This window comes from Mesoplodon bidens (genome assembly GCF_964165515.1).
Source record: "Mesoplodon bidens genome assembly, chromosome: 16".
Lineage (NCBI taxonomy): Eukaryota > Metazoa > Chordata > Mammalia > Artiodactyla > Ziphiidae > Mesoplodon > Mesoplodon bidens.
Genome location: NC_138173.1, coordinates 3,398,096 through 3,413,901, shown reverse-complemented (window position 1 = coordinate 3,413,901; position 15,806 = coordinate 3,398,096). Strand labels below are relative to the sequence as shown.

General features: G+C 44.1%; 1 protein-coding gene across 1 annotated transcript in view; it reads left to right on the top strand.

The window, feature by feature from the left end:
• ST18 (ST18 C2H2C-type zinc finger transcription factor) overlaps positions 1–15,806 on the top strand; it is a gene marked incomplete at its 3' end in the record, with an annotated part of 104,833 nt that overhangs the window by 75,079 nt on the left and 13,948 nt on the right. The window contains exons 12-16 of the mRNA XM_081258791.1: positions 5,580–5,695; positions 10,848–10,910; positions 11,656–11,724; positions 15,457–15,519; positions 15,621–15,701. Coding sequence (XP_081114917.1) covers positions 5,580–5,695; positions 10,848–10,910; positions 11,656–11,724; positions 15,457–15,519; positions 15,621–15,701 — 392 coding nt within the window. The remainder of the gene's footprint in view (positions 1–5,579; positions 5,696–10,847; positions 10,911–11,655; positions 11,725–15,456; positions 15,520–15,620; positions 15,702–15,806) is intronic.

Genomic DNA, 15,806 nt, shown 5'->3' with positions numbered 1-15,806 from the left:
ATCGGTCCTGAGGATGCAGCGCCACCTGGCACACGCGTCCTGCACACGCGTCCTGCACATGCTTCCTGCACACGCTTCCTCCACACGCTTCCTCCACACGCTTCCTCCACACGTGTGCTCAGTCTGGTAGGAGGACTGACCTGTAACCAAGCTCACGGACCAACGAGTAGCTAAGCAGGCACGCAGAGTAGACGGGAGGGCTGGAGGAGCCCCCAGGACCCAAGGCAGGCTCTACATCACCACTGGCCACACCATCATGGGGAGGGTGGGGGGCTGACACAGCAGCAGCTTCAGGTTGGAGTCTGCCATACGGGGTATAGTCATTGCCATTCTGCTTGGCTTTTAAAAATTCACCCAAGGATTTCCCTGGTGGTCCAGCAGTTAAGAATCCGCCTGCCATGGGCTTCCCTGGTGGCGCAGTGGTTGAGAGTCCGCCTGCCGATGCAGGGGACACGGGTTCGAGCCCTGATCCGGGAAGATCCCACATGCCGCAGAGCAACTAAGCCTGTGCACCACAACTACTGAGCCTGTGCTCTGGAGCCCACGAGCCACAACTACTGAAACCCGCGCACCTAGAGCCTGTGCTCCACAACAAGAGAAGCCACTGCAATTGGAAGCCCGTGCACCGCAACGAAGAGTAGCCCCCGCTCACCGCAACTAGAGAAAGCCCACACACAACAACGAAGACCCAACACAGCCAAAAATAAAATAAATAAATAATTTCTTTAAAAATATTCACCCAAGTATTTAGGGATGGTCTTAGTTAATCTATCATAACACTGTTTTAGAAGAACTGTTTCTTAAATCATATACATTTGACTCTAATAAATATAAAACTGACCCTGCAACGTGTAAGAAGCTGCTTCACCTCAGGTGGTGACTGTGAACCGGTGAGTGTGCATCTCTGCCCTCTTCCACATCCCCGGCTGCTTCAGCTGTGCAAAGTCACAGAAGTTACACCTAACTTACGTCATCGTACAATCCAGAAATCTGCCGGTATTCGCATTAGCGATCGCTCAGCACGCGGGTCTGAGATGGAAGTCAGGAGGCGGGGGGAGTGGGCTGAGAGCAAGTTTGTTGATTCGGTCCAGTCCGTGCACATCAGCTCCCGAGACGGGGGACGCCCCCCGTCCACGAGACCCCCGATTGCCAACGGGGCCAATTCCACTCCCCACAGGGGGACCTAATCGCAGTTACGAGGCCTGGAGGTGGAGGTCCAGCCAAAGGCACGTGGCACGGGGGATGATCCCTTCCAGATAAGCATAACGGCATCCCTGTTCTTGGGTGATCCTGCTGGAAGGAAACCCCCCGTGTTGGGGAGTCTCGGTGCTGTGTGCAGGGGGCTTAGACTCTCTGTCCTCACCCCTGCGAGCCTGCTGTACACAGGCCAAGGGCACTGTTGACAAGCAGTCTCCTTTCTGTTCACACACAGTCAGGCGTCCAGTCCAGTCCCGACCAGTAACGAAGCACAGTGGGTTCTTGTTCCCCTTCAGGGGGCTTGTGTCACGTCACATCGGTTATAAGATTGTGCAGCAATGCCTACAGGGTCGCCCTCGTATTCGGGGACACTCCTGCTGCCTGGGGGTCTAGTGACACCTCAGGGACCTCCTTGTATGTACTTCTTATCCCTCAGATCACCAGAAAATTCAGTCTCATGACACATATTCTCTCTTTATCAACACGTGTGGATTCATCCAGGTGGCTTTAGGGATTCAGCTGGAGTACGTTCCTATCTAAGGCTTACGGACCTGTGACTGGTCAACGTGCCAGCAATGTCATGGGGAAGATGATTTGTTGAGATTAGATTTCTGCTCCTTCCTGCTTCCAGAATGGCTTACCTCCTTCAGGTCTGGTAGGGTAGAGTCACTGCTACAAATGGCAACCTAAGTATTCTGACGTCTGGACTTGACAAGCTAAGTGGAAACTCAGTGTTACTGAGAGCAGCAAAGAGGACTTTGGCGACATTAGCTGAGTTCTTGGAGTCCAAGCGCTTGCACTAGGTTTGAGTTGACAAAATACGGTTTAAGCCTAACGCCTGTTGTCACGGTCTGAACGTGGGTGGTTCATTGCTGGGGCGCTGTCCCCGCGGGGATGCACACAAGGTGCTTCTGAGCCCCTGTAACTCCCGGGACCGCTTCTCACCCTTGCTCTTTGTCTTCATCTGTGCCAAGGTAATTTACCAATAGAGCGTGTTTTTCACATTTTGTTTTGAATCCCTAAATGAAAAATGTGATACTCGATAGTTATTATTTTGAAAAAGTAGATTGTATTCAATGTCCTTGTTGGGAAGGTAGCAGAGGGAGGCCATGCTGAGTAAGAATAAAGATTAAAGATCTTTATAAACAGCATCTCATTCTCCTACCAGTTCTGAAAGGCAGGGTTATTATCAAAGTTTCTAGAGGAGAAAATTGAGGCTTGTGGGGTCAAGTTGCTGTTCTTTGGTCATATAGGGAATAAGCAATGGGTCTGGGCTTCCCTAAAATGAAGAGAAGGGAGAGGGCGAAAATGGAGAAAAGGAAAAGAAAGAGTCCACAGGAACATGGAGACAGCTAGGAAATATTGAGAAAAAGCAGGAAGGAAAGAGAAAAGAGAATAATGAAGCAGTGGTACTTGGCCAGGTGTGTGCTGGAGACCACAGTGGTTTTGGTGCTTCTCAGGATGGCAGGACCAGAGCCCCTGAGCCCGGTTACAGGACGTGGCTCCACGTGACCACACAAACCAGGGACGGATGGTCCTGGCTGTCCTTTCCGTGAGCTCTGCAGAGACGCTGCTCGGGGTCCCAGTGGTGCTCTGTGAACGTGGACTGTTCCCACCTCCCCCGCCCCGCACATCCCACACGAGACTCCCACCCGTTCCCACAACCAGAAACGGGGCGATTATATCCAATTCATTGTTATCTAGTTCATATGCACAACAGTTGCCTCATTTTGGAGGTAATTTTCAGAAAATATTGTCTGTCTCTCTCAGTGAAATAGCCTGTCCAGATGCCCTCTAAGAACAAAATCCTGAATCTGGACAAAACTCAAACTATCTGCAAAGGAAAGCGCTGAGGGGTAAGTAGGGCTGTCAGTCTCATTCAACTGTCAGTTCTACAAAGATTTCAGGGCTTCAGATGTAAAAAGTGCCAGATGCGAGTATCCGTTATTCATGTGCCCATTGTGTTCTGGCCTTTACTGAAATCTATATCAACTTCTATCTGGACAGGAAAGGAATTTCACTGCACCTACATACCCTCTAAACACACACATATATGTATGCCACATTTTCTCTTTCTGTCTCCCCAATATAAATTTAGTATTCTCAAAATGATACTTTAAATGTTGAAAAAATTCTCACAAATGATGTTGACATAGTTTTATGCTGTGCTACTTAGGAGTTTATCCAATATAAAATGCTTCTGTAACAAAATTAAGCATTCTTATAGCGACGGTCACCTGTATTTTAATACGTATGCTCTCTGCAAGCTTCTAGAGGTGGAATGCTGAGCCAAAAAAAAAAAAAAAAGGAAAAAGACAATTATTTCATAATGCAATCACATACCCAAGAGTCCATAGTTTTTAAAAGAAGTTACAAAATGTTTAAAAGGTCATATCCAATAAAATGATCCTATTGAAACATCATCACGTACTACTGTGCTAAGTTAAATACCAGATATTCTGCAAGCATGAATTTTGAATGCATTTGAGTCAAATAAGTTAAACTTTCATAGTTGATCATTTCTTTCAAAATCCCTTACTCCCTTGTCTTCCATAATGTGCAGATTCAACAAACAACAGCTAATGACCTTTATGTGTTCATCTGTAAATGTACATGCCTCCTTAGAGAGACTTTGCTCTTGTTCATCACAAAGAAAATAGTAAAATAGCTCTTTTTCACTTTATGCCATTTTTGTGAAAAATTCAGCATCTGAACAGAAAAACAAAAGCTGTTCCACACTGACACAAAATTGGATTTATCATTTGTATCTACTTTCAAAAGGCCGAGACGTTTGTAAATTATACTGGAAAACACCACCCGGGCTGAATCCAGGTAGCTCCAAATGAAACGGAAGGTAGTGCTAATGCTTCGCTTTAGGCATTTACACTGTGAAACATGAAAAGGATAAGCATAATTCACTTCTTTTCTATAGATTCCACGGAAGCAGCATTAAAATAGCCCTTCTCTTCTACCTTAGTAGACAACTATCATCAAACACCTATTTCTCTTGATTTTTCAGGGGTGTATTATTATCTGCTACTGTTTTCAAACATTAATCAATAATATAAAATGGAATACTCAGTATTAAAAATAATATGAAAGAAGAAATTAGACCAAACCAGGTTTTATTAATTTGGTCTGAAGATAATGTTACTTGAGGTAGTGTAAACGTATTTACCACTGTGTGGTCCTATATAAAATAATTGATTGAACTGTTATCCAAGTAATTAGTGAAAGAAATTGCACTTGCCTTTATGACTGAGATGAAGGCTTGGAGTTTTTCTTTATTTGGGAAAATCCAGGGATTTTGTTTTTCCACTGATTTTGGGTATAGACTCAGGATTATTAAAATTGTATTTGCCCTTGCAATTTCATATTCATTTGATTTAAATGAGATTTACCTTGAATAACTCAAAATTGTTTTCTCACCTTGAATGGATCAATACTTTTGAGATTTAGGAGACAGTTTTTTTATATTAGTGAATCTGATTTTAATATTAAATCCAGAACATATTATATTTTCTGGATATAAACAATGATAAAAGTAAGCTAATTATGTGACTGAATAAAACCGTCGTTAGTTTTCTGTAAGATAATATATCAGATGGTAAATAAATGATTTGAAAGGATCAATGAGATTTCCTTATGAAATCAGGATCAGTACCAAGCTTAAAATAAGGCCATGAAAATTAGCGATAACCCAACAAGAGATTCCATCCAATGAGTAAAACCAGTACAGAATGCCAACTTAGCAAAAGAGAAAATTTAAGAAAAACAGGAAGTGATGTGAGACTAAAAGCAATTATCCAGAAAAATCAAACTAAATGTTGCCTAGGTATTGTGGACTCAGTGATTACATATTTAAACAAACGATTTAAATCTTAATTATCTGCTTATCAGAAAGGACATTCTACTAGCCTAAATTCACTTCTTCCTTCTCTGTTTGAAAATATGTGTGATTCATTTTTTGCAGTGTTTCTTTTGTTTTACCAGTGACTGCTGTGTGCATAAAGAACTCTTCCTATGTTCTCTAGGAAATGTTTGCTATACTGTAAAACTTGAAATATATTAAAATATTAACTTATTTACACAGCTCAAGAAATACCTCTGTAGTTATATTTGCCAAAATGCAAACTTTCTAAAGGTGTGCCCGTGAGTTATAATTTCTCATTCTTCACCGAGCATAAATGTCCATAGCGGTCCAGATCTACCCGTATACTCATTATCTTATTTATTTTGTGTACAAATCCAATGAGGGATGTCATCTAAGTCTTTAAGCCAAAACTCAAATTTGACCCCAGTGACTTCAAATACAGTTGTCTTTCCAGGGTTTCCTAATGCCTTGTGTGCTTCTGTATTTTTGTTTGTTTGTTTGTTTTCAGAAAGACCCAGTGAGCTCTCTAGAAAATTTAGAGGAAAAGAAGTTCCCTGGAGAGGCCTCCATACCAAGCCCTAAACCCAAGCTCCACACAAGAGATCTCAAGAAAGAACTAATCACGTAAGTCATCTGGAATGGCTTACTCTGTGGTTCTAGAACAGAGACTCCAATTCAAAACCTTGAGTAATAAATAACGCCTTGGCTTATGGAGCCGACTTTGCAGATGTTTTAGGGCAATTTCAACCAGTTGGTAGTTAAATGTTCCGTATTCACCTAGACCTATGCTCAGAACTAAGAGCATTATGGAAAACATGTACCTGACATGATCTCATGCGAAGAGAATTAAAAGTCTAATCGACTGAAAAACAACACATGTCAAACAATTAGAAAGGTTTATGTTCTGATCAGCAGATCTTAATCTAACACCCACTGGCCTCAGAGGATCCAAGTCAGGGCTTCAGGAAGTCTACAGACTCACAAAACTTAACTGCAGAGTGTTATCTGGGAAGGGGGTTCACGGTTTTCGTCACATTCTCAAGGGGTTCGGTGACTCAGAACTTGAAAGGACAGGGCGGGAAGTACTAGTCGAGCTGCACTGGGTTCTGAGACAGGCCCGGCCGTCTGGAGCTGAGCCCCAGGACCAGGTGACCTGGAGAGAGAGAGAGAGAGAGAGAGAGAGAGCAGGACGAGGGCCCTGGGAAGATGGCCAGGTTTCCCGTAACAAGCCACAGGGTGTTTGAGCAGAAAAGTGCACTAGGGCTGGGGTGTCTTAGGAAGAGCAGTATGCAGAATTCTTTGAGGCTGGGTGTGCGTGGGGACCGTCTGGCATCTGGAAGATCATCTGAAATGTTGACTAGAGATGCAGACGGGAGATCGTGAGCTGCGGCCCGGGAGACGGGGCCTCCAGGGAAGATGTATAAGAGGAAGGGGACAGAATGCCCATCCCAGAACTCGAGGGCACACATCCTGCTGGGACCTGACAGGGAAAAAGAAGCCCACAAAGGATAAAGACCTGGGGCCGAGGAGGAGGAGGAAAGTGATGGTCAGGGGAGCTAGGAGCTCAGAGAACTCCCACCTGGGCCTTCGATGGTTTCCGATGCCACAGCAAGTTCAAAGAGGTTAAAGCAGAAAAGGCAGGACAAACCCCAGGAGAGTGGGTCTTGGGAATAAGGGAGGCCAGCCAGCGGGGGGACACGTGGCGGGAACGGGGGGCAGGGGGCAGAGGTGGGGTGCGAGGGACGTGCCACCAAACGACGCAGGGTCATTAACTAGGACGGACTGTGGCCTGAGCCCAGCTCGCACACTCTTATTCCTTTTTCACCCCGAAGATCTCTGACTGGGGGCTGTTGGAGTTCAGAGTGTGGCTCACAGCTTGCTTACAGGTGTGAGTTCTCCTGGGCCATCGCCAGGACACGGGCCGTCCTGACCACCTTCCTCCTCATCTTCCGGTCACCACTGTGCGGGGGACATGGAGACATCAGGTGGACATTGAGGGAGGGAGAGAGGGGACAGGGAGGGGAGGGGCTTTCAGGCAAAGGCAAGGCGGGAGCCGTGGCTTCTGGGCATTTGTATCCTCAGCAGGTAGTGTTGTCCCGGGGGGTTGGTTGCCGGGAGTGAGTGAGTGACGTGCAAGAAAATCTTTTCCATAGGAAAGTGATTAAACATTCATGTATATTCTTACCCAAGTACATTTGAAGCTGCCAGTTAATGAGAGCTTCTAGCAAAGAGGTGCCCTGGCACTTAGGCACTGGCATCTGTACCCTCTCTTCTGAAGCCCCCAGCATAAAAGTACGTTTACATTTTTCTAATAAAATAGATGAGGCACCCTGTCCTGAGCAGAACGCCTGCCCACCGACCTCTGCGGGCCGTCCTCTCCTCTCTCAGCTCTTCCCCCACGTGTCACCCACCCCAGAGGCCTTCCCGGCTGCTGTGGTCCCCCCTTCCCAGCCCCGCTGCTCCCGCCCCCTTTCCCAGGAGGGCAGGCTGTTCCAGCCACTGAGGTTGCTCCTTCCACGATCCCGCGCGGGTCCCTGATACCACTGCAGTGCCACTCGTTTCCCCAGTGACAGGGACACACCTCAGACGCTGCACAGGCCCTGCACACAGAAACCGTCGGTCAGAAGCCCCCGGTCCAGCACCAGTCTGTCCTGTCCACACTCAAGTGACTTTTTTTTAACACATTTATTGGAGTGTAATTGCTTTACAATGGTGTGTTAGTTTCTGCTGTATAACAAAGTGAATCAGCTATACGTATACATATATCCCCATATCTCCTCCCTCTTGCGTCTCCCTCCCACCCTCCCTATCCCACCCCTCTAGGTGGTCACAAAGCACCGAGCTGATCTCCCTGTGCTATGCGGCTGCTTCCCACTAGCTATCTATTTTACATTTGGTAGTGTATATATGTCCATGCCACTCTCTCACTTCGTCCCATCTTACCCTTCCCCCTCCCCGTGTCCTCAAGTCCATTCTCTACGTCTGCGTCTTTATTCCTGTCCTGCCCCTAGGTTCTTCAGAACCATTTTTTTTTTAGATTCCATATATGTGTGTTAGCATACGGTATTTGTTTTTGTCTTTCTGACTTACTTCACTCTGTCTGACAGACTCTAGGTCCATCCACCTCACTGCAGATAACTCAATTTTGTTTCTTTTTATGGTCGAGTGATTTTTAAATAAACGGTTATGCTGCATTCCTTAAGGATTTTGTGGGCAGACATTGCTGCCTCGAGCATGATGTTCTCTTAGGAGATTAACATTTCCTGATGATGTAGGGCCCACGTACCAGAGCTGCACGTCACCAAGCACTGCGCCCTCTGGGAGGTGACATGGAGCGGCCATGTCAAGGCTGCCATGGGCCTGCTAGTCAAGTTTCTAAAATCTTTGAATGGATTTTGTTTCTGCATATTATCTCAGATATCTTCCAAAAGGGCCAATGTTTATCCTTTGAAGGTAGATTTTGGAAATTTCCAGAGTCGTTCCAAGCTAAATGAAATGTAAAAAACTGATAATTAACCTGCATCACCATTTTGGACAGAAAAATAAAGTGTGATTATTTTGTAATAGGCACTTCTCATTGGTGCAAAGAGAAAGGGCTCCAAAAAGATGGTGAACAATTTTTGGAATATAATCATGAATTCCTAGGAAATTGACTCTCTAGAGGCCTCGTGGTTTTCTGCTCATTTCGGAACAGGGGAGCACTTGGGTGGGTACCACGTACTTCTACACACCTGTGTCACACACTGGTTCTGTAAACGTCTCACTGCTTTACAGTTTCACCCTGTCCTTATTATGCTTTGTTTTATGTTTCTAACAGATAACTGCACCTTAATTGCTTACCAGAAACTGTTCGGCTAAAATAGGACTTTTTGATGTCATTGATCAACGTGAATTTGCTTAGAGTTTGAGCACCACTTACTGAGGGAAGTAGCTAGTTTCCTTTCTCTAAGTTGTGATACTTTCATTTGCAAATCTTCCCAGACTGTATCACCCAACTGGGATCTGCACATGTTATTGTACAAGATTTCTCATTGAAGATCTGTAAATTAAGCCGGCCGTCAGGATCCAGAACAGGATCTTTCCCCACTACATCACTCCCTTCAGTCTTGGCTTTATTCCTTGACCTCTTTATACCACAAAGCTGAAACAAAATAGCCACTATTTAAATGCACACTTTATCATTATACTTCCTAAGTAATTTATAACTGTCTGGTTTAAAAAATCATTGGCATTTTGCCTCTCCTGGCAGTATTAATAGGCATAATTTAAAAATAGAAATAAAATTTAAAGTAAAATAAAATAAATGCAAAGCTATTTTGGCACACCAGGTGGCGATGTATTTGCAAAGTAGGAATTCCCAGGGCACTGTAACCAATCTCTCATGCTCTGAATATTCCAGCTGTGTAATTATCAGAAAAGATTGTTTCTCTGTTTAGCGGGTGAATGGCACTTGCAAGATAACTCAGCTCAGATGTTAGTCATTGTTCTTTTTTTTCTTGTTTACATATATTTGTAGCTTCCGCATTTTCCTTTCTGATGTTCCATCTAGGAAAGTGGTGGGCAAAGAGCTGGCTGGTTCAGCTCAGATCAAGCTCTGGAAATCAAGCATCTCTCTGAGAGATGAAGATGTTCTAACTCTTACAGTTTCTGTAGAGTACCTGAGGATGATTGGAAAGTAGCTCACAGGAAAAAAAATACTGAGAAGGTGACGTTTCAGAAATCTTGGATGTCATCAATCTATCCCCAAATGCCCCTTTAAAGAGGCAGAGTCTGCATTCCACACGTGGGTGAGCCTTCACGTTGGGCAGGGCGCCGAAAACATCAGAAAGCACGAGCGATGTAGCTGATGTTTCCCCTGATTATTGACACCGACACAAAGACCACCGAGTGGGCTGGGGTCAATCTGCTTACCTCACACCAGCAACTTTCAAGCAGCGTCAGAGGGAAATAAATGGCTGAGAAACCAAGGAATCTGTTAACTCTGGCAGCAAAACTGCTCAGGATAACTATCCACTTTCATTATTTTTAAAATACACATAAGATGCATAAAATGTGACCAGCTTCTGAGATAAATGAAGTGCCGGGGACAGACTCCGGTCTTTGGCAGACAGCCTGGAGAGCCTACTGCTTAGGTGGTTAATTCCTGATTGTCTTTGCTGGGTTCAAAACTTTGGATGAAACTGATCACAAGCTTTATTAACTAAACTTCGTAACTATTTCTGTACTATCAGCAACAGTCCCATCTAAAATGTCAGTTTACATTTTAGCCATATGTAGTATTTTCAAAGATCTTCTTTTTCAGGTGTTTTTCTAACATGTTTATGAAGTTACTATGTTATCTTTTTCTTTAAAAAAAAGTCACAAAAATTTCTTTCTGAAATCTGTGATATAATTGGTACCTAAGAGCTGCTATCATGATAAAGCATGTGTTTTTAATATTTATGTTTTATAACTCATATTTTCAAAGAAAGAGAACACCACTGACTGTTGATTCACTCACATCCATTACCAGGACATGTATTTTAGCATCACTGTCCTACATCATCTGAACCAGAGAGCTGATGTGATCCTGGAAACTAATAAATCAGGATCATGGCAGTTTCCTCTTGTCTCGTCTGCTGGTCCGTATATAATCTACATCTTTAGTTCATTAGCTTCTTCACGTCCCATATGTGTTAACTGGTCTTGAAAAGAGAAGCTACCTCATACCCAGTCAGACAGAGCAAGTGCATCCGTGAATGCACCTGACCCTGATTCTGTGTTTTTATTGACCCAGCTGTCCAACGCCAGGATGCAACGGGAGCGGGCACGTCACAGGCAACTATGCGTCTCATCGCAGGTAGCTCCCCGCCTTCTCACTTAGGCGTTCCTCATCTGTCCTCCTTAAGGACTCACCCTCACCCTCTCTAGAAAGATATGATCTCGATCGGGAGTTGGAGACTGAGTTAGTTGGGGTTTTGGTTTGTTTCGTTTTTCAGAAATAAAGCTAAGTCTTCAGTCTTTTTACTGACATTGTAAAGAAAGTGTACTTCTCTGGTCAATAACGGTTTTCTGATCCTATGAACCAGGCTACAACCCAGAAGTTAGAGTTCATGTCAGGCTCGGGTCCTGTCTAGCTTTAGGACTCAAGTGAAACCCAGGTAGGACAGCAGTGACCTGAACTGACCTTTTACGCTGTGGGAGGCTTCAGTAAAGGGTTGGAGGGACAGTAGTGCAGAGGCTGTGCTCGGCCCTTCCTCCCACCTGTGTCACCCATGTGATTCGCTGTCCCTCTGGGCAGGGCCTTAACTTCTGAGCACCATCCCTCGGGATGCAGAGGGAGGGTTCTCTGGGTCAGTCATCACTGGAGCCGGGGGTCTCGCTGGGCTAAAGCCCCTGGTTTGGTAAATAGCAAACCAGAGTCTGTGACAAGTAGTCAAGGTGCCCAAAGCCCGGTCTGGCTAGAGCAGCAAAGCCGGGTTCAGACTTTTTCCCAAACCCCATCGGTGGATTGAACATGTGTTCACCAGCTCAGGCTGCCCCCAAGTCGGGCCTGCGTGTGTCAGCGCGTGTGTCTCTGTTTTTGCTTTCTCCTCCCTCTTCAGTGTTTCTGGATGTCCTTTGGCAGATAAGACTCTGAAATCCCTCATGGCGGCCAACTCTCAGGAACTCAAGTAAGTGTCCGGCCAGGGTGGCCCTAACCAGGGGCAGACGGCACCTAAGTAAATTACTACCACGCGCTTTCTCACCAAAAACTAAAACAGCTAAAACCGAATCACTGTAATTGAGTTTAGTTAATTAGCTGGACTTGGAGGGTTTGTATTTTACAATGTTTTTAAAAGCAATGATGTTGGGCTTCCCTGGTGGCTCAGTGGTTGGGAGTCCGCCTGCCGATGCAGGGGACGCAGGTTCGTGCTCCAGTCTGGGAAGATCCCACATGCCGCGGAGCGGCTGGGCCCGTGAGCCATGGCCGCTGAGTCTGCGTGTCCGGAGCCTGTGCTCCACAATGGGAGAGGCCACAACAGTGAGAGGCCCGCGTACAGCAAAAAAAAAAAAAAAAAAAAAATGTTAAAAGCAATGATGTTGAACACCTATGACACTTTTCTCTGTTACTTTCAGAACGTGTATACTAATCAGACCTAGGAGGGTACGGCCAGCATTTTCATCATCTGACTTTAGGAAAACTGCACAGTACTTTACCTTGTGGGCATTTTGAATCATACGACAGTCTTTCACTTTTGGGGGTGACATACAATTCTGGCTCATTTTCACCTTGTCTACAGGATCTCAAAGTCACATGTATATTAACTTTCGTTGATTGATTTGATTTTTCCTACTATTATCTTCTTTTATTCCAAACTTCTCACTTGTTATTTTCATGTATTGTTATAATACATGTAGACTAATAAAAAGTTATAATCCACTTTTTACCCTTTAAAAATATAAGGCATACATTTAGAAAAGATGAAGAATAACATTAAGCAAAATTAGCAAAATGCATTTGCACATAATATTTTAGGAAAAATCAGTGTTACTAAGTCTAGTGATAAAATAATATTTGTGTAAATAATAGAATGAACACTTGGTGTCTAAATTACAGGTAAAATTTCAGAGAATATATCTTCTTAATATTTTGCTAGTATTTCCGTTTTTTAACTTGTTTAAAATTTATCTAAAAATTATCCAAAAAATGTTTATGAAACAAGATGTGATATTAAACAGGTAAAAAATTCAGAATTTTAGTACCATGAATAGTAAAGACAACTCTAAGATATACAAAGTGAGTGTACAATTGATTGTGTCAGTGTAGATTCTAGAAATCATTTTATTGGCTACCATTTTTCTAGATTGAAATGTAAGGATGTGAAGTGGAGACTTATTAGCATATTGAAAGGAGAGACGAGCTAGGCAAACTCACTCAATCTTACTCGATTGCTCTGAACTTCTATATTGCCGTATCTTAAAAATAGCTATCAGTTCTCCTAAGTATTTTCTCTAAACATTATTTCTAGAAGAAAATGTTGATAATACATTGAGAACATGTAGATTGAGTGGTTCTATAGCAATGTTCAGTACTTACCTGCTTTATACAGCCACCTAATAAGTAACATCTTTGCGGTTTTTCTGTACAGAAAGAAAAGGGGACATTTCATTGACCTCTTGTTTGGATATTCAGGGAGAATTTCAAAACAAGGTTTTTTTGGCATAGACTTTTCCAGAATTGCAATATGCTAGTAAACCACTATTTTACTAAAAATATTAATAGCATCTGAGCCTTTCCTACAGTACAGAATATGTATTAAATCTCTAAATGTTTGATTAGAGAATTGTTGCAGGGTTCTCTGGTTAGCTCGACGAGATTATGCAGATTTCATATTTCCTTTGAGAAAAGCGTTCACTCCCTATGTTCCACCTCAAGATTGAATATAAAAGAATTTCTGTGAAAGTTCAGTGGGTTAGAGTTTCAGAAAAGGAATAATGTTCACATTCTCCTGTGGATTATTATCTTTCTCAAACTCTTGTTTGAGTAGAAATCTGAACCCGGGTGGGCATACAAGTGAAATAATAACAATGACCTTGTCTACAAGAACTTTCAGGAAAGCAAACATTTTATGACAGCCTCTGCGGTTTTTTTAAAATAAATTTATTTATTTATTTATTTACTTATATTTTTTACTTTTGGCTGCGTTGGGTCTTTGTTGCTGCGCGTGGGCTTTCTCTAGTTGCGGCAAGTGGGAGCTACTCTTCGTTGCGGTGCGCGAGCTTCTCATTGCGGTGGCCTCTCATTGCAGAGCACGGGCTCTAGGTGCACAGCCTTCAGTAGTTGTGGCGTGCGGGCTCAGTACTTGTGGCTCATGGGCTCTAGAGCGCAGACTCAGTAGTTGTGGCTCGCAGGCTCAGTAGTTGTGGCTCGTGGGCTCAGTAGTTGTGGCTCACGGGCTCTAGAGCACAGGCTCAGTAGTTGTGGCACACAGGCTTAGTTGCTCTGTGGCATGTGGGATTTTCCCAGACCAGGGATCGAACCCGTGTCCCCTGCATTGGCAGGCAGACTCTTAACCACTGTGCCACCAGGGAAGCCCACCTCTGTGTTTTTATTACTATCTGGCATTTTTTAAGGCAACAAAAGAGTGAGAATCTCTGTATATGTTTGCATTCAAGTGTATTTTAAACCCTGTTCCTAATTAGCATTCTAAGTAAAATTGGAATCTCCTTCCGCCTTCACTCCCCTGACTCCAAATTTAATGGTTGATTGTCGGTCAGAGTTATTGGTAGAGTTTCCACAAGACCTTTTAAGGTGGACCATGAAGCAGAACAGATCAGGTGCAAATGTCCTAGGTTCTTTGGCAGTTGCATTAATCCACCAGGTCTCTGGTTGTCCCATCCACCACTGTTGTCCATCTGAATGTAAGGGATTATCATGGTGGTGGAGCAAATCAAAGGAAATAAGTTACACACAGAAACAATTTGGAAACTCTTTTTTCTTAAGCAAAAGATAAGAACTTTGCATGATGTAGACAGAAGCCCAGCAGTAAGTTGTGGATCAAATTTCAGATTCCTTCCAAAATAAGGTTTAACAACAGGGACCTATTGTGTAGCACAGGGAACTATACTCGATACTTGTAATAACCCATAAGGGAAAAGAATCTGAAAAGTTTTATGTACATATATATATATATATATATATATATATATATATATATATATATATCTCTGAATCACTCTGCTGTACACCTGAAACTAACACAACATTGGAAATCAACTACACTTCAATTTTAAAAAGTCAGGCTTAAAAAGAAGGAAAAAAAGAATGCAGGATAACAATGAATACAGTGTCTTCCAAGCATTGGACAGTAGTTAACACATCTTAATATTTCCTTTAAAAATGGATTCTTAGGGCTTTGCTGGTGGCACAGTGGTTAAGAATCCAACTGCCAGTGCAGGGGACACAAGTTCGAGCCCTGGTCCAGGAAGATCCCACATGCCACGGAGCAACTAAGCCCGTGCGCCACAACTACTGAGCCTGCCCTCTAGAGCCTGCGAGCCACAACTACTGAGCCCACGTGTTGCAACTACTGAAGCCCGTGCGCCTAGAGCCCGTGCTCCGCAACAAGAGAAGCCACCGCGATGAGAAGCCCGCGCACCGCAACGAAGAGTAGACCCCACTCACCTCAACTAGAGAAAGCCCGCACGCAGCAACCAAGACCCAACACAGCCAAAAATAAATAAATTAAAAATAAATAAATTCATTTTTTTAAAAAAAGGATTCTTAGCCAAAAACTAGTTCTGTACAAGCAAAAAGAGTCCCACAAATCAGCTCATCCTGTTTGACTGCTTGGCTCTGTGTGATGTGTCGTGACCTCCTAGCCACTCCCACACGGCCCCAGCTCCACTCTCGTGTCTTCCAGGTGTCCCACTCCAGGCTGTGACGGTTCGGGGCACGTGACCGGAAACTATGCCTCCCACCGAAGGTAAGACTGACCCCATGCCCGAGATGGAAATCAGAGCGGTGGCAGCCGCGCCCATGAGATCACATGCTTCTGTTTTGTTGTTTGTTGGGTCCGTATTTCAGCCTGTCCGGCTGCCCTCGTGCCAGGAAAGGTGGTGTCAAGGTGACCCCTACGAAGGAAGAAAAAGAAGACCCTGAACTCAAGTAAGTGTGACGGCTGAGGCCGCGGCGTCAGGGCAGAGGCCCTTTGTGGGACAAACTGGGGGACTTCGGTTGGGAGGCAACTGCGTGTCTTGTCCATCACGACGC